Raw genomic sequence first — 21,985 nt, 5'->3', positions numbered from 1 at the left:
ATCGCAGCAAGAGTTGTTATTTTTTTAAACGGGTTTCACGAGTTGGACTTCTGTTGGTACTACTAATATATATTCTGTGCTACGGGGCCATTTAAAAAAAAGTTTTTGACAGGGAGTCAATGACCGCTACCGCCATGTTTCGCCAAGTACAATATAGAAATAAATAATTAGCTCCAACGTCAATGTTAGTAATTTCCTTGATTGAGATATATAATATTCAGAGTATATTCTTGTAATCAAAGAGATTTTAATAACATGCTCAAAACTAAATATAAAAAATACGTGTTGTTTTAAATTAAGCTTAAACTTTGCCTTCCATACGAGTAATTCCAAATGTATAAAAATGTTAAAATTGTATTTTCTTCCTGAACAAATGTTGAAATTTTAAAATAGATTGGATGGTTAGTGGTATAATATATGTAAAATAAATAAAACGTTACATAAACTATAGTTTTATTCGTATAAAATAACCGTATTTACATTATTAACTTAAATCTTTACAACTTAGTTGAAAATCATTTTAGTGTCATGAAATTATATGCCGATAAAAAGTTACAATAAAATAGGATAATAATTTAGTTTAAACTATAAGTTATAACAATACTGAAGTGTCTCACTATTTTTATGGCAACACTGAATATGACCATAGGTGTATTTATAGAATGGCATGCAAATGGCATGCTAAAGGTGGTCCAACGAATGGCCCTCAGAAAATGGCAGCGAGAAAATGGCATTACCTTTATTTCTATGTACTTTTTTTATCATATATACGTCGTAGCACATTCTAAGTTTTGAAATGAAAAAGCATATTCTATGTTTTCAAAAAATAAAAAAAGATATTAGAAAATACAGGGTGCACTTAAACCTACCGGCCAATTTTTTTTAAGGCTTAGGTATCTTTAGTAGTCTATTAAACTAGAAAATAGGGCATTAATTTTTTCACAATAACACATTTTATGCCAACTATATTCGGTGCAGAATGACGTCGGCCAGTCTGTCGCGCGGTACTGATCAGCTATAGGGGTAAAAAGGGGGTGGGTGACGGGGGCGGTGGGAGGCGCGGGGTTTCGCCGCCTGCGCCGTTAGTCTCGCGCGCACTTTTGTATAGCGATCACGTAATTATTTTGTTTGTCACCGCCCCTCGCGCTCGTAATTAGTGTCTGTGACAATGTACCCTAACCACGATCGAGTGTTGAGATAGTGAGGTGCTACATTTTGAGTGACGAAAGTTTACGCGGAGCCCAGAGACTGTATGAGCCAGAAAGCCTTCCTCGTCTTCGTAACGGCGGATTCACGAATGCAGCTGTACCGAATCGCGAAACAATCTTGTCCATTAAGGGGGTGACATGTTTACCGCGTGCGAGTAAGTATGCGGACTTATGGCTCGACGATTTAATCACCTGTGTGTCAGCAAAGAGCCGCGAGCCGCGGGCCGCGAGCCGCGAGCCTGGGGGCATGGCAATCCAGTGTGAGCGATTCTCGTGTGTCACCGACGCGAGCCGAGTAAGTTTGCGAACTTTAAGTTCGTACGTCTGTCAGGCACTTCAATCACATACCTCTTCTTTTACTCTTGGATCATGGACAGTTCGCAACACCTGCACAGTGCACACGCCTCGCCAGCCTCGAAGATCTAAAATCGCGCATCGAATGTGCCTCTGACGAGAAAAAAAGTGACAGGGTTGCGCTTAACAAACTTAAAGACTATGTGGAAAAACGCGCTAGACTCTGCTTAGAGCGAAATGGATTGCAGTTTGAACAATTTTTAAAGTACTGTTAAGTGTAGACAAGATAAGTTATGTATTATCTAAATAAGATTTAGAGGTGGGGGTGGTTTTGATTTTTAATTAGTTGTACTTAAATAAGTTGATTAATTTTTTTAAATACGCCATAATGCAAAGGATGTGGTTTAGACTTATTGTTCGTAATTAAAAAGTTGTAATTTTTCCATTCTTTTGATGTACTATCAATTAATTTTATTCTAAACATACCTACGTCCTTTTGACGGTCCTAAGCCCGTCAAAGTATAAAGGGAAAATTCGCAACTATAGTAATAACAAGAATTATTGTTATCAATGAATATGTTTAAGTGCGAGGGCGGGGCGGCACATGGCGCCCGTATTTTGTGGTGTTTTGTTGGATAACTTTCGGAAGCTATTTCTCAACATTGTAGAACTGAGTTATCCAAATTTGGCCGGAAGGTTTAATTGCACCCTGTTTATTATTTGGAATGTTTAATATTTTGTTCATTATAACTTTAAAATAAGATTTTTGGCAAAATTTCTAAATTTTTACTCGCGGAAATTAGGCAAGTACACACTACAAACTTTTGGTAAGTCTGCTGTTAGCTTAAAAATATTTCCATGAAAATTTCTGAAGACATTTAACGCACAGAAGTCAGTCAGTGAAACTGTGACAGTATACTTTTATGTATTAGCTTATTCCAGTCTTTCAACACATCAACTAGTTTCAAATCTCACATTTCTCCGTACGCACAATTCAAGTCTATTGCTCCCCCGATTTGTTTTATTAATATGTATAGGGAACGTGCGCAACGATGGTATTACGAACTGATGTCGCATCCAAAACTTAAAATTCATCTTTTTTTATTGATCTTTCCAACATAAGTGCTGCCACCTATAGTTCCTGCACTGTCCCTATACCATAAAGTAAATATACATGGCGGAATAGAGAAACAATTCCGAGCTGTCAAACGAAACCGAAATTGATTTACACCTGTGTGTACAAATTGATTTAAGAGGATACAACAGGGGCTAGAGAAATGAAAATAAAGTACGTGTAATATCTATAGCTGTCTCCCTTACCTCAAGCCTATACCGCAGAACGCGATAGAGACAACTGCAGAAAATCCAGAAAATCAACGATTCGTTGTCCCCTGATTCCTTCTCCAAAACTTAACCGATTTAAGTACTTTTTTCATTAAAGATTAAAAAAAGGCTTGAGCTGTGTTCCTATGTTTTGCTTTTTTTGTATAATCTAGCCAAATCTGTTTTCTGGACGTTTGAACACAGCGGAAAATCTGGCCATTTTTTTGGGTTTTTGAACGTTCATATCTTATTTAATAATTAAATTATGAAAAAAAAAGAAAACATGAGGACATTGTATTAGTGGCCGTAGATATTCAGGAAAAAAATTATAACTTTACTAGCATTATCCAGGGAGGAAACAGGGGACAACGTTTGTATGGAAAAAAGGGCGGTGTGGAATCCTCTTAAGTGTGCGTGAAAATTATGTTCCTACATACATTTTTCTTAGAGCTCAAATTGTCAACGTGACGATAAGTGCAGACTGAATATCAAAACAGACGAAAAAAAGGGTTCTGCCACTTCATATCACGCATCTCTTTCTACCACGCAGTGTTACCGATAGTGACATCTCGCTTGCTCAGCTCTTTGTTTCTCTATTCCGCTAGGTATATTAACTTTAAGCTTTATACTAACAAGCCTGTCAAATACACTTTTCACAGCGCCAACGGGAATGTTCTTTGGGCACCATACGCGATGGTTCTCGCTATCCAGGCAGTGAAATGAGTCAACAACACAATCTGGCCGATCGTGCTTAGAGCTTGGACGGAAAACACTGTCGCCACAAAGTCGTATAGCAGTTTAGGAGAAAACACCGACCATACGAACAGATGGTGGCGAAATACTGTGGCTACGACGCAGTATACCATAAGTTGGTATACTCGGTGCAGCGCGTATATGTTGACCACTCGCCATATGCGCTGTAGATACCTGTAAGAACAATTTATGTGTTAATAGTTGAGTTCCTACTGCCTATAATTATAGTATTCTGTACTGGGTTACCCAGAATAGAAGATTTTTTTAAATGAAATAAGGGGGCAAACGAGCAAAGCGGGTCACCTGATGGAAAGCAACTTCCGTCGCCCATGGACACTCGCAGCATCAGAAGAGCTGCAGGTGCGTTGCCGGCCTTTTAAGAGGGAATAGGATAATTGGGAAGGGAAGGGAATAGGGGAGGGGACTGGGCCTCCGGTAAACTCACTCACTCGGCGAAACACAGCGCAAGCGCTGTTTCACGCCGGTTTTCTGTGAGAACGTGGTATTTCTCCGGTCGAGCTGGCCCATTCGTGCCGAAGCATGGCTCTCCCACGTAATAAATTATGTCAGGTCGCGCTTGTTTAGTAATTGACGTTACCTATATTAACAGTGATTACTTAATAATATATGGTTTTGATTATGTCCACATGGCATAAGGTAATATCCCACCTGGTCCAGTGCGGCGCGGTGTGAGCGACTACGGCCAAGAGGGCGGCGCCGGCGATGGCGGGCGCGGCGTAGGCGTGCAGCCCCACGCGCGCCGCCACCAGCGGGGCGCTGTACTCGCGCAGACCCACGTACCCCGAACCCAGCTCCACAGTGCTGCTACAAGTGAGGTAATATCCCACCTGGTCCAGTGCGGCGCGGTGCGAGCGACTACGGCGAAGAGGGCGGCGCCGGCGATGGCGGGCGCGGCGTACGCGTGCAGCCCCATGCGCGCCGCCACCAGCGGGGCGCTGTACTCGCGCAGACCCACGTACCCCGAACCCAGGTCGACTGATGCGAGGCTGTTGGAGTTACCCTGGAATAATGAATACACTTAATATACAAGTTTCGAAAATATTGAATAAAATAACACTTCAAGTTAACGCCAAGTTCCTAAAGCTAGTCTATTTTAAAGTTGCTTAAACAACTATATTGCTTATTCGTTTCTAAATGTATAAAAAAGTTTGTTACATTTGGGACCTGTTTCACCTACACTTCCTGATAAAGTGCCGGATAGGCTATCAACAACTTATTTGACAGATACTCCATACTCTATCTGTCAAGTTAAGTGGTGGATAGTATATCCGGCACTTATCAGGAATTATCACTTATCAGGAAACAGCACCTTAAAGTTTAAACCAAGCAAAATATGATTGTTGGACATATCACATGACTTTTAAACAAAGTCATGTCAATGGACGAAGTCTGCCATTGAACTATATAGTTGTTTGTCTCTATCACACGCAAACGAGATTTCATTTTTTTCGTGTGCATGAGAAAGAGACAATCAGCTGTAATAGTAATCAGTCTTTATAAACTTAATATCTAATATATAAAATTCTTGTGTCACAATGTTAGATAGCGTACTCCTACGAAACGGCTTTTCTGATTTTAACCAAATTTTATATATGCATATTCAGTAGGTCTGAGAATCGGCTACTAAGTACTTTTTATATCGATAAGTGCATTTGTTGAATAAATAATAGTAAATTATTACAACTCGAGACTGACGGCGAGCATTGTTTGTGCGACGGGATAGCGATGGACGTTGCCATGGTGACATACTTATTTAGTCACTTCAATAAAATAATACGGGCTATTATAATAAATGTTAAGTGTACGGATGTAAATCTGATTCAAAAAACAAAAACCGGCCAAGTGCGAGTTGGACTCGCCCATGAAGGGTTCCGCAGCAGCAATAAGGTTTATTTTTATGAAATTAAAAGGTTTTGCTTTATTTTCATATTTCAGTTGATTTAATGAAAGTTAAATTAAGGTTTACCATTTATGACTAAAAAAACTACTGGCTTTTATAGTAATGAACATCATATATATTTTTTAGACTTATCATGCCCCTTCTTTAGAAGTTAGAGGGGGGGGACACACATTTTTCCACTTTGGAAGAGTCTCTCTCGCAAACTATTCAGGTTATAAAAAATGATATTAGCGACCTTAATATGATTTTTGAAGACCTATCCATAGATACCCCACACGCATAGGTTAGATGAAATTAGATGAAAAATTATTGAAAATTTTAGGTATGGGGATGCCTAAAATTTTCAATAATTTTTCCAATTTTGTATCAAAATCTTAAAGCGGTTCACAGACTACATCTATTTACCAAGCTTCAATAGTATAGCTCTTATAGTTTCGGAGAAAAAAATCTAAAAATAAAGTTTCACGTAAATATCTGGCAGTACGACATAATATGTACGATCCATCTACCGGCTCAAAAATTTTCTTTCCACTCCGGTCAGGACCTTGCTGGCCATTCCCTTATGTTTCCTATAATTAACTATGGTGACCTGTGCTGTTTAGATCTTAATGCCGATAAACTCGACCGATTGTTTAATAATTGCCTCCGATTCATATTCAACCTTCGAAAATACGAACATGTTTCTTCGTATCGCTCCAAGCAAAACCAGTACGTCAGCGCCGCTCTGTGCAGGCACTGTGTGTGTTATATTCACTGCATCATCCCTATACTCCCGAATATCTCGCCCCTCACTTTCAATACCGTTTTAAAATTTTTAAAATAAATAAATATGTAAATATAACACGCTGATTAAACAGATTAAATGATAACATTTGCATTACAAGCACAATATTTTATTTTTATTTTATTTCCCGTTTCGTGGCAACCCTGGCATATCTGCTCGGTAGCTGTCATCGATGGCGGCATCGTTCGACATCAAAGGCGTTTCGTTACTGTAGGGACTAATATTGCTATACTGTGACTATACTCCACTCGGTCTAACTTGTCGCTAGCGGTCATTGACACCCTGTCAAAAACTTGTCATTTTCCATATAAACCGCGATTGACAATGAAGTGTCAGATATTGTCAATCGTGGTTTTATATGGAAAATGACAAGCTTTTGACAGGGAGTCAATGACCGCTAGCGACAAGATAGCCCGAGTGGAGTATAGTCTACGAATAATAAAAACTAAGGAAAAGTAACTCCGTCAAAAAACATGCTCCACAATACTTGTCAAAAAAGTGTACCTTAGGTACACATTTCAATACATTTGCAATATTTAGGTGACCTTGAGCGGTACTAGGCTGACGTTACATGACAGATCAAAAGGAGCCAAATTTAAAACGGTAATAGTATGGGAGTTACGATTCCTTAGTTTTTATTATTCGTAGAGTATAGTACTATTATAATTCAAATTACTAAAATCATACCAACAACGAATAATAAATATACAAATTACACTCACCTGATAGAAGAAAAACAAGTGGCCAATCCACAAATGCGCTAACGCTTGACTTAGGTATTCCACCGCTTCAGTGTCCCTCCCCGGTCTAGAATCTAGCAGCTTATGATCAAGACACTTTGACGTCAGCATACAAGTGAAATATATACTCGGCACCATAATCACATTGTGAGGTCTCATCAACAGAATAATAATCAACATCAACTGATTCAACATAACATGTGATAATGAACAGGCCAACTTAAGTTTCACTTCATCCAAATTCCACGGATCGTCCATTTGATCGTAGAAGTAATCCTCACTTTTTTCCTTTGGCTTCTTATATTCAAACTTATTCTCTCTTAATCCACATTTTAATGCGCCAACATAGGTAGCTAGCTCGAATAAAACTTGGGCTATTAATAGGCACCAGAATACGTTGACTATGACAACGGGGTCCCATGTTTTGAGAGTTGGGAATGGTGTGTATAAGGAGTCTGCGGCTACTTTGTGGCATAATATACAGGATGTAGCCACTACAGTAAGTGCTGCATGTATCTGCATGTAGTTGTTCATGTATCGGACGTTCCACAGACAAATCCCGAGTGTCACTATTGTACCTGAAATAGAGCAAAATATTGACATATCAAAAAAAATGTCTGTGAAATTCTTTTACTAGTTTTAGGGCCTGTTCCACCACTTCCTGATAAGGCTATCTACCGATTAACTTGACAGGTCAAGTATGGAGTCTGTCAAAAAAGTTGTGAATAGCCTATTAGGCACTTTATCAGAAAGTGGTGAATGGCCCTTAAGGATGTAAAAATCATTTATATAATTAGGAATGAAGACTGAAACAGCAATATTCCCGCGCACGATAATATTTCTGTCAATACTCTGTAATAATGCTGGACCAAAGGCGCAAGTAAAAGGGACAGAATTAGCCCGTATCAAAATTTATTTCTGTTCGATGACAAAAATCAGAAAAAGGCAAAAACTTGTATTAACCTATGACTAGATGTGCTTGCAAGTAAAAAGCATTTTCAGGCGCGTTGAGCCAGTCAGCCGTGTCGGGGAGGAAAAGCCAGCGGTCACCTGTCTGATTCATTGTGCGAAGATACCTGGAAATTGGAATAAAATAGAGTTATTTAACATCTATAGTCTGTCAAGAAAGTCATGACAGGCGGGAATTTTTTTAAATGAAATAAAAAATGAGAACTTTATTATTTCGAGATAAAAATGTGCAAGGTGACAATATTTAAAATGTAATAAGCGTTCTCTGTGAAAATAAAAAGAAAAAAATACACCTTTTAAACAGAATTACGTTTACGAAAAATATCCCGCCTGACATGACTTTCTTGACAGACTATTAACAAATTATTTTTTTTTGCTATAAAAGTTGCGAGCAACATCTACAGATATATTACAGACATTTTAGATGTGAGACTATATTAATAATATTTTATGGGGGTGTAGATATTGGTAGGTAAATCAGAAACCACATATACAGTCTGTCAAGAAAGTGAAGAAATTAAAAAGTGGCAACATCATAGTGTCATCCCTTTTTTCTTAGATTGATTTGAAAGGGATGACACTATGATGTTGCTACTTTTTAATTTCTTCACTTTCTTGACAGACTATATTTCCTGCACGTTCCCTACAGGGTTGATGGCCTAATTTTTATGTAACTTTCTTTAGATACAGAATAGAACAACAAAAACTATATAGCCTTACATAGGCCACTTTGCATATTTACGGCAAAATAAAAAGAAAATTCCTTTTCACACATACACACATACAGACATCTACTAAACTTATAACAGTAGGATATAGTAACTCACCTATGTAAAGCAATTAACAAAACCCACTGCGGGACAATCCCAATGCCAACAGAGCTCATACGGTTCTCCAAGTGCGGTTTCTCTTGAACCTCAGTCGCTCCGGACCACCTCTTAGCAAAATACATCACTATAACCACTATAGTTCGCACCAGCACGAAAAACATCAGAGTATTCCAAAAGTAGTACCACGTCATATGCTCTTCCTCAATAAAACTGGTCCCGAAGAAGGACCAAGCGTGGAATAATGTACCGATGATGAGTAAATAGTCAATAGCGTTCAGATCTTTGAGTATGCTTAGGTCTTTAGTTCTTTCCACTCCTGCTTTGACTATAAAGTAGCATATAGTAAATGCTAGAGATGCCACCAAGAATGGTATAAGCCATAGAGCTGTGAAAGAACAGATCTGGCTTTTAGTCTCCGTTATGAAGCATGATGTGGTAAGTATACAAGTAGTTATGGTGAATATTATGAAGAAAGCCAGTATTGTGCCTTTCTTGCTGTCACGATGCATACGTGTTGCGCTAATCTTTCTGTTGTTGTCAGATTGTAAAGAGTATAAAGTTATGCAGAGTAATGCGGCGGCAATCTGGAAAAAGAAAATACTGTTACTGAGATGAAGTTTGATTTGTAATATATTCAACTAACTACATAAAAACGTTACGTTTTAAGTGTAAATTAAAAGGTTAGGGGTTAGGCATGTATTACGCTTCTTACTAATAAGCCTAAACACAGCGGATAACTAATACAATGTCTTTGATTTTGAGTTTAAAAAAAATCTTGAAAGGTTTCAGATTTGAGTCTGGAACCTTGTTTAAATAGAATAAAGAAGCATGCGTTGCATAAAATTTATTATGTTTTCAATCTTGTTTAAGTTATGTGCTGTATAAATATGTATAGCGGACAGTATTTAAACAAAAAAAACTCACAGAATACAGCAACACAATGGCCAAGCCGATCGCGAACATGTCGAACTCTGTGGTCGTCTCTGTGAGCATTTTGGCCATCTCTCCCAAAGACTCATCGTAAAACTCCTTAGCAATTTTAGCGGCACTTTGCGCCCCCGTCGCTAGATACCTCGCGAATTGAGTCTGAGCCCGCAGGAATTGCTTGTACACCTCTGAAATTGTACAAATTAGTGATAAACAATAAATCGATAATTTAAAATACTATATGACTTTTAATGGCGCAGTCGGGTAAAAATATTACTACGTTTTTATGTAATATTTGTATCGACCGGTCTCACTTGCTCTCGCCTGCTACCTACCACTCTCACCCGCTTTTGCTCGCTCTCACTTGCCTAATTTACCTAGCTCTCACCCACTCTCACTTGCTCTCGCCTGCTACCTACTGCTCTCACCCGCTTTTGCTCGCTCTCACTTGCCTAATTTACCTTGCTCTCGCCAACTCTCACTTGCTCTCGCCTGCTACCTACCGCTCTCACCCGCTTTTGCTCGCTCTCACTTGCCTAATTTACCTTGCTCTCGCCCACTCTCACTTGCTCTCGCCTGCTACTTACCGCTCTCACCCGCTATTGCTCACTCTCACTTGCCTAATTTACCTTGCTCTCGCCCACTCTCACTTGCCCTCGCCTGCTACCTACCGCTCTCACCCGCTTTTGCTCACTCTCACTTGCCTAATCTTTCTTATTCTCGCCAACTCTCACTTGCTCTGGCCTACTCAGACCCACTCTACTCCGCCCTTACCGCTCCACCTCACTCTCATACGCTCTTGCCCCACACCCACCCACTCACCTCCTCTATCCTTCTGTCACTCACCGGTGTCAACGCTAACATGTCGCGCGTCATGCGCCGCTAGCACGTGCAGCAGATACAGGTGCTGTCGCGTGTCTGCCGGCATGAGGGCAGGCAGCACTCGCCCGGTGCTGTCTCCGGGGATTGGCGCGTTGAGCAGCCACGCGACAGTCGGCGCCACGTCGACTTGGGCCACCGTGGGACCGGGGCCAGGCCTGGGAAAGTTTAATGATTAAGGATAAATATTGTTAAAAAATTATAAACTGCCATTTTCGAGTCGAAGCCGAAGTCGAAAACGGCCGAATTGATTAGCCAAATTTTTAATCTTTATTGTTTTTCTTTACTGAAATATAGTTTTCTCGAGTATTGACCCATGACGACCCCCCTAAAGAAGCTTTGCAAGCCACCGGCTGCAAAATACTGACCTAAACAATTTATATCTCCTCAAACTAACTCACAATATCTCGTCACAAAACTTTGTCACAAAACTCTGTCACCATGACATGCCACCACCCTATGTCACAAGTTGCGTCACCACATGTCATGTCATCACGTGCAGTAGTCACGGGTGCAGGCACTGGAAGTCAGCAGGTCTGGCGATCACCATGGGCACCAGTACTTCAACAGCGGAGGAGCCACCGTGGCCGCCCGCGTCATGCCATGTAACCATGTCATATCATGTCATCACGTGCAGTACTCACGGGTTCGGGTACTGGAAGTCAGCAGGTTTGGCGACCACCATGGGCACCAGTACCTCAGCAGCGGAGGAGCCATCGCGGCCGCCCGCGTCATGCCATGTCACCATGTCATGTCATGTCACCACGAGTACTCACGGGTGCGGGCACTGGAAGACAGCAGGTGTGGCGACCACCATGGGAACCAGTACCTCAGCAACGGAGGAGCCGCCGTGGCCAACCGCGTCATGCCATGTCATGTCATCACGTGTAGTACTCACGGGTGCGGGCACTGGAAGTCAGCAGGTCTGGCGACCACCATGGGCACCAGTACTTCAGCAGCGGAGGAGCCACCGTGGCCGCCCGCATCATGCCATGTAACCATGTCATCACGTGCAGTACTCACGGGTGCGGGCACTGGAAGTCAGCAGGTTTGGCGACCACCATGGGCACCAGTACTTCAGCAGCGGAGGAGCCGCCGTGGCCGCCCGCGTCATCATGTCACCGCCATGTCATCACGTGCAGTACTCACGGGTGCGGGCATTGGAAGTCAGCAGGTCTGGCGACCACCAAGGGCACCAGTACCTCAGCAGCGGAGGAGCCGCCGTGACCACCGGCGTCGCGCATGCCGTGGTCGCCGCAGACGATCAGAGTGCCCGGACGGTTCTGAAAATAGGGATGACGCAGTGACTATTTGCATTTCAAAGCACAAACAGTAAGTATAAGATAACATCACTCCTGTATTTTTGTTTGAAAAAAAGGGAAAAAATTATGTTTATCTTCGCTGTACGTAGTGTACTGCCAAAATAATCGTGACGACATTTTGTGTTAAAAAAAACGTTTCGATCCACGTTTTTTAATTAAATTTTTTAACAAAAATCAATGTTGATTGCAGTGAAAGCATGACCAAATAACCAAATAAAAATGCATCTCAGTGATAAATCATACGCCAAATACCAATCTATATAATGTCTGTACTTATTGAACATATTTACTTATTATTTTGTCATTTACGAAAAAAAAGGCAAAACAACAAACAAACAAAACTTACCCATGTCTCCATTGCAGTATATATTTTCTTGACCACCTCATCCATTTCCGACAGCTTAGGTTTAATTTTAGGACTCCTAGCGCCCTCTAAGTGCCCTATGTGGTCTAGACCGAGGTAATGTAGGACTAGGAAGTCAAACGAGGGGTTTCTCTTTTCATCCGGAGTGAGAATCTTGTCGAGATGCCTTGTGACATTGTGGTCGACCTGAGAAATATACAATAGAAAATGTATTTATAAAAACTTAAGAATATACTTCAGAATTTTCTTTTTCTTTATAAGATTGCTAGCTATGGTACTAATCTGTGGTACTAATACAACAAAATCTAGCTATACATATAATAGCTCCCACACCGGTTTCGGTGGCGGTGGCCGGTTTCATTGAAACCAGGCCAGCTACGCAGGAGTAATTTTATAGTGCCCAAGTGTGTGCGCAGTACACAAGAGCACTCTCTATTCCTTTACTCTCATAACCCAGTGGGACGGAAGACCGACACGACCGGTGAGAGATCAGGCGCAGGACCGACTTTTTACATGCCCATCCGACGCATGAATCATTTTACTTGGGAGAGCCATGATTCGGCACAAATGGGCCGGCTCGACCGGAGAAATACCACGTTCTCACAGAAAACCGGCGTGAAACAGCGCTTGCGCTGTGTTTCGCCGAGTGAGTGAGTTTACCGGAGGCCCAATTCCCTTCCCTATACTCCCCTATTCCCTTCCTTTCCCATCCCTACCCTCCCCTATTACCCTATTCTCTCTTAAAAGGCCGGCAACGCACCTGCAGCTCTTCTGATGCTGCGAGTGTCCATGGGCGACGGAAGATGCTTTCCATCAGGTGACCCGTTTGCTCGTTTGCCCCCTTATTTCATAAAAAAATAGTAGTAACCAGTTTTCATCCCCATACAGTGCTACAAGAATCTTTGTCACACTGTTTCTTGCCACTCACCTCAGTATAATCCGTGACGTAAAACGAAGTGGTGCCATCAGACTCCGCCCACATCCCCGGGAACAGTCGCAGCCAAGTATCATCACCGTACATGACAGACTTTCTGCCGCGTGACGCGAGCGCGCGTAATACGCTGTCACCTCGCACGGCGGGCGCGCCGAAATTCAACGCCACGTCGGCAAACGTCGACACACTGCCCGTCATCATGGCCTGGTAATAGGAGTAAAGTTATGTAAGAGTGACCAAGTTATAAAATACTAGATGATACCCGCAACTCCGTTAAGCCAAAATTCATTTATCGTGCAGGGAACCGTACAATTTTAAAAGTATCCTATGTCCCTTCTACAGGACCCAAAGTGTGTCCATATCAAATTTCAACAAAATCGGTTTAGCGGTTTGGTCGTTAAGAGGTACCTAACTGACAGACAGACAGAAGGATACACTTTCGCAATAATTATAATGGTGACACACTTATCCATACTAATATAATAATATTAATATGGATAACTATAATTGATCACACAATCAGCATTAACCAATAACCATGCATTAATGGGCGTGCAGCTACGAATAATTAAAACTACGGAAAAGTAACTCCGTCAAAAAACATGTTCTACAATACTTGTCAAAAATGTGTACCTACCTACTACCTAGGTACACATTTTCAATATATTTGCAATATTAAGGTGGCCTTCAGGACAGCGAGCGGTATTAGGCTGCTGCATTACATGACAGTTCGAAAGGAACCAAATTTAAAACGGTGATAGTATGGAATTTACGTTTCCTTAGTTTTTAGGGTTCCGTAGGCAACAAGGAACCTTTATAGTTTCGGTCTGTCCGTCCGTCTGTCCGTCTGTCTGTCTGTCTGTCTGTCCGCGGTTTTGCTCAGAGACTATAGGACGTACAAAGCTGTAATTTGACATGATTACACATATTAATGACGCCGAAAAAATGATATATTATTATAAATGACGACCTCTGTGGCTCAGTGGTGAGCGCGTCGGTAGCTCAAGCCGGGGGTCGCGGGTTCGAATCCCGCCGACGGAACAAAAAGTTTTCAATGTTCCCGGGTCTGGATGTGTATTAAATATATGTATTGGCGGCTCTCGACATAGGCGAACGCGTTGGCCAACGCGTCTGCAGACGCGTTGGCCCAATGTGTAGAACGGGCGTTCGCGCGTTGGCCAACGTCTAAATACCTACGGCCAACGCGCGAACGCCCGTTCTACACATTGGGCCAACGCGTCTGCAGACGCGTTGGCCAACGCGTTCGCCTATGTCGAGAGCCGCCATATGATATAATAAAAATCTTAAATATATGTATAGTATAAAAGTATTAAATATATTTCCGTTGTCTGGTACCTGTAACACAAGTCCTTTAGGTACTTAGCACGGGGCCAGACTGACGTGGTGTGAAGCGTCCATAGATAAAAAAAAAAAAAAAAAAAAATCTTAAAAAAATATTTTATTATGGTACCATCAAGTGGGGTGAATTTTTTTTCGGGCCCACCCCATCGCCTGGGGTGTCGTTGGATAGATTTTTTAAAAAATATTATGAATATTCATAGATCATTTTCCGATTTGGGGATCCGTTTGTGAAATATTAAGTTTTAAATTGGAAAAAATCGTTAGAGTCCAGTGTCCCCCCGTCAACCAGCTAAACGGTTGCTTCTGAAAATGTGAAAAAATTCACGGGAGTAGAAAATATGCTGAATTTAAAAGGAAAACTATCGCGGCTAAGAAGACTTCATAAGTTATTGAGTAATAGTCGATCAACTAAAAAAATGTATTCGGCGACGTATAAAGGAACTTTTCGTTCAAGTTCCTTTGAAAGTTACTGAGATGATTTTGTTAGTAATGTAAAACACGTTTTGAATGTACATTCATTGATCATACAAACATTTTCAAAAACTAGTGGTACTACGGATAACGGAACCCATTGCGCGTGGCCCGACACGTACTTGGCCGGTTTTTATTATTCGTAGGCGTGCAGCAACTAAATTAATAAAACAAGCTCTTTTGCAATGTAAAATGTGTTACTACTTAGACTAGAATTAATTAGAGTACCTACTGAGTAGACAGAGTAGATAAGTCTATTGTGCTATAGTCTATACTAATAGCTTGCAACGTATATTATTCTGTGATTAGTAATATATTCATTCATTAGTAATATGTTAGTAATTATGTTAGATTATGTACCGTGTATGTAAATTATGAGTCTGTTGACACCTCATTAATCAGTTGTTAAGGATGCTGTGGTGAAACATACACACATACACACATTACCTCTAGACTGCCTTCACATTAAGTTGCGAGCCGCGCGGCTGCTGCACTACCCACGAGTTAATGTGAAGGCAGCCTTAATTAGCTTTGTTTTTCAGTTCAACTTTTTAACATTTTAAAATCTAAGTAATACATTTAGTTCAGGGACCAGTAACTACTAAATATTTATTTCAATATCCCATCAACTTAAATTTTGATATAGAAACTCTACTCTCTCAGATTACCTACTTAAGTATCTAACTACTCTCTTTGACCTGATTATATTATTGCAATAAAGGTGTAACTTGTTCATATGATATCTATTACTTCACAATCGGCAACTGAACCATGGATATTACACAAAAGTTATTGCAGTAGTTAAATTTCAAGCCTCATTAATTTTAGTAGTAATTACTAACAGTGTTTTCGTTGTGGTTTTCTATTTGTAGTTGATCTGTAAGTATGTATAGGAGTTTCTAGGACTAGTAGGTTGTGCATTTTCTATACCGTCTAAAGCCGCCATTCCACCGCGGCGCACGCTGTGCACGGCCACGCGGCGCACGGATTTATTAGTTTGACGTGGGTCAACGTTTCCACTGCAGCACACGCTATGCACACGGCCACGACTATGTACAACTGTAGCGCAGCACAGTTTTGAATACTATGTACACTTTCGTGTATCCCGTGCACAGCATGCGTAGCTTGGCCAGCGTTGAGCTACGTGTGCACCATATTCGATCAGGCTACGTGAGTCAATTCGTGCGTAGCGTGTCCGTGGGTTGCAGTGGACACAGTCACATATATTTTCTTACAAAGCAAAGCTTGACGCACGTGCGTAGTCTCTCTGTGCGCTGCGGTGGATTGGCGGCTTTATTTAGACTAAGTGACTGTTATTTCTATCTGCTAAAAATATAGATTTGTGATTTCAACATAATTAACAAACAGGAATACCAAATTGCAACCAAATTGTTCTGTAGATACAGGTAGGGATTTTAAATTTTCACAAAGTTATATATTATACGAGCTTTTGCCCGCGGCTTCGCTCGCGTTAAGAAGTATTATTATATACAAATTTTCATCCCCTATTTTAACCCCTTGGAGGTAAAATTGATCAAAATCGTTTCTTAGCGGATGCCTACATCATATCATCTACCTGCATGCCAAATTTCAGCCCGATCGGTCCAGTGGTTTGGGCTGTGCATTGATAGATCACCATGTCACTCAGTCACCTTTGAGTTTTATATATATACTTTATTAATTAATAATGATATAAAAATTTAATTTCCCATGCAAAAACACAATTTTTCGCCTATTTTTATTCTATAACAGTATGGAACCCTTCGTGCGCGAGTCCGACTCGCACTTGGCCGATTTTTTTTTTAATATTCTTGTTTGTTAAACACATGCATATAAAGCAATGAGAACTGCATCAAAAATATTTATCTAGTCAACAACCACACCAAAGAAAAAACAATTTTTGTTTAAAATTAATTTGTTCTTTGCAAATACCAAAAATCTGTAAAAAAAAATTGTTTAATGTTTTTTCTTTGGATACTGGACCACCACCATGTCTTAAGCACATTGTATCTAGCTTTGAATTAAAAAAAAAACAAAAGCAGTGAATATACACAGTGACACTTGCAAATATATCTCGCCAGAAGTTTATTGTGCGCCTCCACTGTGCTTTCTCCTTCTTACGTTCTGGTGACTGTACAGAACATAAAAATAATTTAGTTAATATTATTATTTACTCTTTCTAAATTATTTTTTCTTTGGTATTGTTAATGTTGTGACTGTTCTTCTTCCTGTGTTCTAGATATTATCTTTTATTAAGTAATCTTCTTTGTTACAAACAAAACTGGTTTTTTAATATTATTCTGATATTTTAAAAATATATTTATCAGTTTATTTGTTACTTTAAACACACAACATTTGAAATACTATGGGATTGAAGTTTTATTAAAAAATATATTCTTTTTATGACTTTCATAATTCAATTTTTTTTACCTTTATTCTAGGCATGGTGACTGTTGGTGGTTCTGCCACAGATACATAAATGCATGCAGACTTGTTCCTCAGTAGCTGGCCGGTAAACGGCATGTACTCCTCACTGGCAAAGTCGTACCGCAGTCCATCTATTACCATCAATATGACAGTGTTTTCGCCAGCGTCATACACGCTATGACCATCAATACTGAAAGGTCAAAATAAAATGTTGTTACTTTATATAAATGCAATATTAATAATGGAATATTGATGCAACTGATGGAAAACAGTATGAAAGAATATTTGCTACAATGTTTCTGCTACTACAATGGTAAAACAACACTGTCACATTTTTAAATATAAATACCATAATGATTTTCACTTTTTTCTTACCTGACACCTTCTATGTAGTTTGGGAGGTCATCCATTCTACCCAACTTCCCTGAGTGATATTTTAAAGGAAAGAATCCATATAAAAACATCGTCAAGGAGCCCAGGGCCGTGAAAAGCAGCCACAAGGCTGTCCACCGGTGGTTTAACCATGACAACATGATTATGTTAGTTATGTTCGAACTATAATGAAAACGTAACTTGTATAACGATTTCCTTCTAAATGCTCACATCCATGCTAGCATTTTCCCCACTAGTATTAAGCAATTTCCAGTTTATTATAAGCCGCGCTATCAATATATTAGATCTTGATAGTAAAGATAAAGATATGTAGTGTTTAGTTTTTCTAGATAATATTTTGAGATTTAAAACTTTTGTTAGCGGAATTTAATATTATATGTGAAGATGAAATATTTAATGAAGTAGGAATTGTATTTTTATAATACATTATAACATATTTTTATTAAAATATGAATTTGTTTACATAGAATTCTTTCCGAAAAATAACCTCAAAACATTTGACGTTGACATGTGTAAATTTGACATCCTATTTTTTTTAGGGTCAAGTTACTACCACAAGGTCAAGCTACATTGAGAGCAATTTAAGCTAACGAGAGTAAAAGTTATAAAACTTATTTTATATTTTGAATTATGATTATTCTAATACAAAATTTAATAGGGCCCGGAAAAGTTAAGGACACAATTATTTTTAAAATCTGATAACCTGCAATAAAGAGGAAATAGGAAATTACCTACTTCAGAATAAGGAGATGATAATATCACAGAACAATGTGATATCTATTACCTATTTCTGACCCCCCTACCTACCAAAAACTTACGTGACCTGAGTCACAGAATACACTCATACCGGAGCCTGAAATTATGACCTCCTAAAATTTCGGGCTGTAATGTAAGGCCTATAATTAGTCATCTGTATGATTTTTTAACAATAAATTAAAACCGACTTCCAAGGTAAAAACAAAAGTAATATTCTTAAAAAAATATAAAAAGAATCAAATAATTACTATTCCTTATTATAGAATTCCTCTTCAGACTTCGCCTAAACCTCAACTATTTCTGTACTCAATCTTCGTACTTTTGAAGCTACCAGCCCGGAAAAATTCTGAGATCCTTCGCATCTGGGAGCACGGCAGTGCTCCAGCCAAGCTTTTTAGCAAAGGCACGGCCGTAGCATACTTTTCTCGAAGCGGTTCGCGGCTTTTTCACACCCCCTTTATAGAACTTACGCTAAGGTAAGCTGGTACCGACTTCAAGAGCATGAAGATTGAGTACAGAAATAGTTGAGGTTTAGGCGAAGTCTGAAGACGGCACTATAATAAGGAATATTAATTATTTGATTCTTTTTAGATTTTTTCAAGAATATTACTTTTGTTTTTACCTTGGAAGTCGGTTTTAATTTTTTGTTAAAAAATAATAATTTTCCCTTTTTTAGTTTCCTATGAGACCACAAGACTATTATATTATAGCTTGTTGTCTTATGGCCGATTTACACGGGTGACTAAAGCCGCACGATTTACGCCGCACGGCGAAAATCGACCGTGTAAATGGCAATTCGACTACGCCGCATGCGGCTAAAGTCGCAAGCCCCAAAGTCGTGCGGCCAATGGCCGCATGCGGCTAGTAACTAAAATCGACCGTGCAAACGTTCAGTCGCAAGCGATCGCTTGCTGCGAATACTACTATTGACTGGTGACTTGCCGGGTGACTAAAATCGACACGTTAGTCACCCGCGTAAATAGGGTGGCGATTCGACTGGTGACTTGCCTAAAATCGACCCGTTAGTCACCCGTGTAAATCGACCATTAGAGTTGTACATATTATTACTAGCGGTCATAGTTATATCATAAGGGCTGCAAAAAGCCTACCCAGAAAAGACTCGGTCAGCAAAATGATTCCCAGGTCAATTCACAGACTCCAACACTGACGTCGACGACGCGGACGCAGTCATTATCCTAAGGGATGCATAATGCACACAGCACACTGCACAGTCATAGTGCACACTGTACCTGATTGTCTTCCTCCCGCACGCGCACCCCCGCTTAGTGACGCCCACTATCGTTATATTTTAATTTCGCCATAATTTCAAAACCAAATGTCCAATTTTAACCATTCAAAGACCAAATGTTATCTACATAAACTGTACTCAGTGATGAAATAATTTATTTTCATAAGGATTAATAGCATAAGTAAAATAAATGCGTTTAAATGTAGTAAAAAAAATTCAAGATTTTAAATAGAAAAATGGTTATTGTGCCTGACTCGACATAGATAAGTATAGTGATAGTATGTCGCGGACTTTTTTGGAGATATTTATAAGATCTACAACTACTTTGAACATTTTATGGTTCTATCTTTTATAGTTTCGGCAGCGTACGCAAAATAAGTAACTTTTCTGGTTGATTTTACACCTGGCGTCCGAAAAACCCAAATATCTTACGAAACCCAATTTTTTACAAAATAAAATTTAGCCTATGTTCAGCAGAAATAATGTAGAATTCATTGGCTTTTGCTTGGAGTAGTTTAAATAAAGCCAAAATCCTCGAACTTGTATCTACAAGGATTCAAAAGTTCTGTTGGGTACCTTCGGAACCAGGGTACATCCTGGTGCAAAATCTTACTTTTTGGTAGTATATGCCTGAAACACTTTAGAAAAAATTTAAATCACAGTAATCACTATATGATGTTTCCATATAAATATATAAATTTTGAGGAGTTCCCTCGATTATTCATGGATCCCATCATCAGGTCACCACTTTTATGAACATGGTACCAAATTCGAGTCAAACCCTACACAACACAAAAAGAATTTTGTAAATGGAACCGAATCTAATCTTTTTGGAAGTCGGTCAAAAATATGTTAAGTTTACTGTATACAAGTTGCGAGTTGCAACTTGAGAGTTGCGTCCGAGATTACTCTAGAGCAGGGGTCACCAATTAGTTATACTCGGGGTCCGTTTTAAGACATGAAATGATCTTCACGGTCCACACATTTTATGTTATAAAAAAATTATTAAACAAAAGTAATTACGGAAATTACAAAGGTATTTTTTAGATATCAATGAGATAAGTAACCATTTTTTGTATCAAATTATCTCTCTGAAGTTTAAAGTGAAATATTGATGCAAGCTATAGCTGTTATTGACATTAAATCCTGGAGATGTTGAAGGCTTAAGATGAACGAAGATCATCTTCGACATGCTTGGTCCGCACACAATGGGTCCGCGGTCCAGATGCGGACCGCGGTCCGCCATTTGGTGACCCCTGCTCTAGAGTCTAGATAAGTATGTATATTGTATGAACTATCTATAATAATTATTATTTAAGACCTGAGTTATAACTTTACCCACATTACACTAATTTATAACTCAGGTAAGTACTAATTGTATGCTGGGATTGTATGATTGTTATTAAAATAGTCTTATTATTAATATTTTGTAGGTGTCTTCGCGAAATAAATAGTTGCAATGAAATGCGTAGGTGAAGAGTGTAAAGTCATCTAAAATAAGAAATGTTACGTACCTAGGTCGTAGGTATGCTAAAATCATTGTTTTCTTTGTCATCAGGTTAAAAATAATATTAAGCAGGTTGACTTTACAAAAACCTTTTTATTTTATTAAGTCAATAATATATTATGTTTGATTATAATGTATTCAAATAATTCTCATTTATATACCATAATAAATTAATATTTATCTTGAAAAATAAAAAAACAGGGTTTCTCAAACTGGCTAGGGCCCCTGAGTGGCCCGACACTCGGTGTCTTGGAGCGATTCGTGTCTTTTCCTCAGAAAGAAATTGAATTTTGTAAATAAATACAAAAATTAACTTAATAAAGTTATACTTAATAATTATTATTATAATCCCATCTTCTCAATTCTGTATCCAAAAAACTTTTTCACTAACCGAAATTCTACGTGCTCTTTTACGCTAATTTTGTGTGAGGCATGTGGGTGATGTGGGCATATTATATCAATATTTCTCTCCCACGGGACCCTGACGTGATTAATGTTCCTCCCCTGACGTATCCACTGTATTTTCTGGAGTTTTTCGCGACCCTGACGAAGTTCAAGGTGTGAGTCACCGA

At 39.4% G+C, this 21,985-nt stretch overlaps 1 protein-coding gene across 1 annotated transcript; it reads right to left on the bottom strand.

Moving 5' to 3' along the window:
- Positions 1 to 3,327: 3,327 nt before the first annotated feature.
- On the bottom strand, positions 3,328 to 18,235 carry LOC121737319 (GPI ethanolamine phosphate transferase 2). Its single transcript, XM_042128963.1, has 13 exons — positions 17,884 to 18,235; positions 17,512 to 17,698; positions 17,147 to 17,212; positions 13,243 to 13,452; positions 12,297 to 12,500; positions 11,778 to 11,911; positions 10,596 to 10,786; positions 9,747 to 9,937; positions 8,820 to 9,406; positions 7,987 to 8,099; positions 7,006 to 7,601; positions 4,427 to 4,599; positions 3,328 to 3,752 (listed from the first exon to the last, which is right to left on the bottom strand). The coding sequence occupies exons 1-13, from the start codon at positions 18,039 to 18,041 to the stop codon at positions 3,479 to 3,481; spliced, it is 3,084 nt and encodes a 1,027-aa protein (XP_041984897.1). The 5' UTR covers positions 18,042 to 18,235; the 3' UTR covers positions 3,328 to 3,478.
- Positions 18,236 to 21,985: the final 3,750 nt, after the last annotated feature.

The sequence above is a fragment of the Aricia agestis genome, chromosome 20 (genome assembly GCF_905147365.1).
Source record: "Aricia agestis chromosome 20, ilAriAges1.1, whole genome shotgun sequence".
Taxonomy (NCBI): Eukaryota; Metazoa; Arthropoda; class Insecta; order Lepidoptera; family Lycaenidae; genus Aricia; species Aricia agestis.
This window is presented reverse-complemented; position numbering and strand designations above follow the sequence as displayed.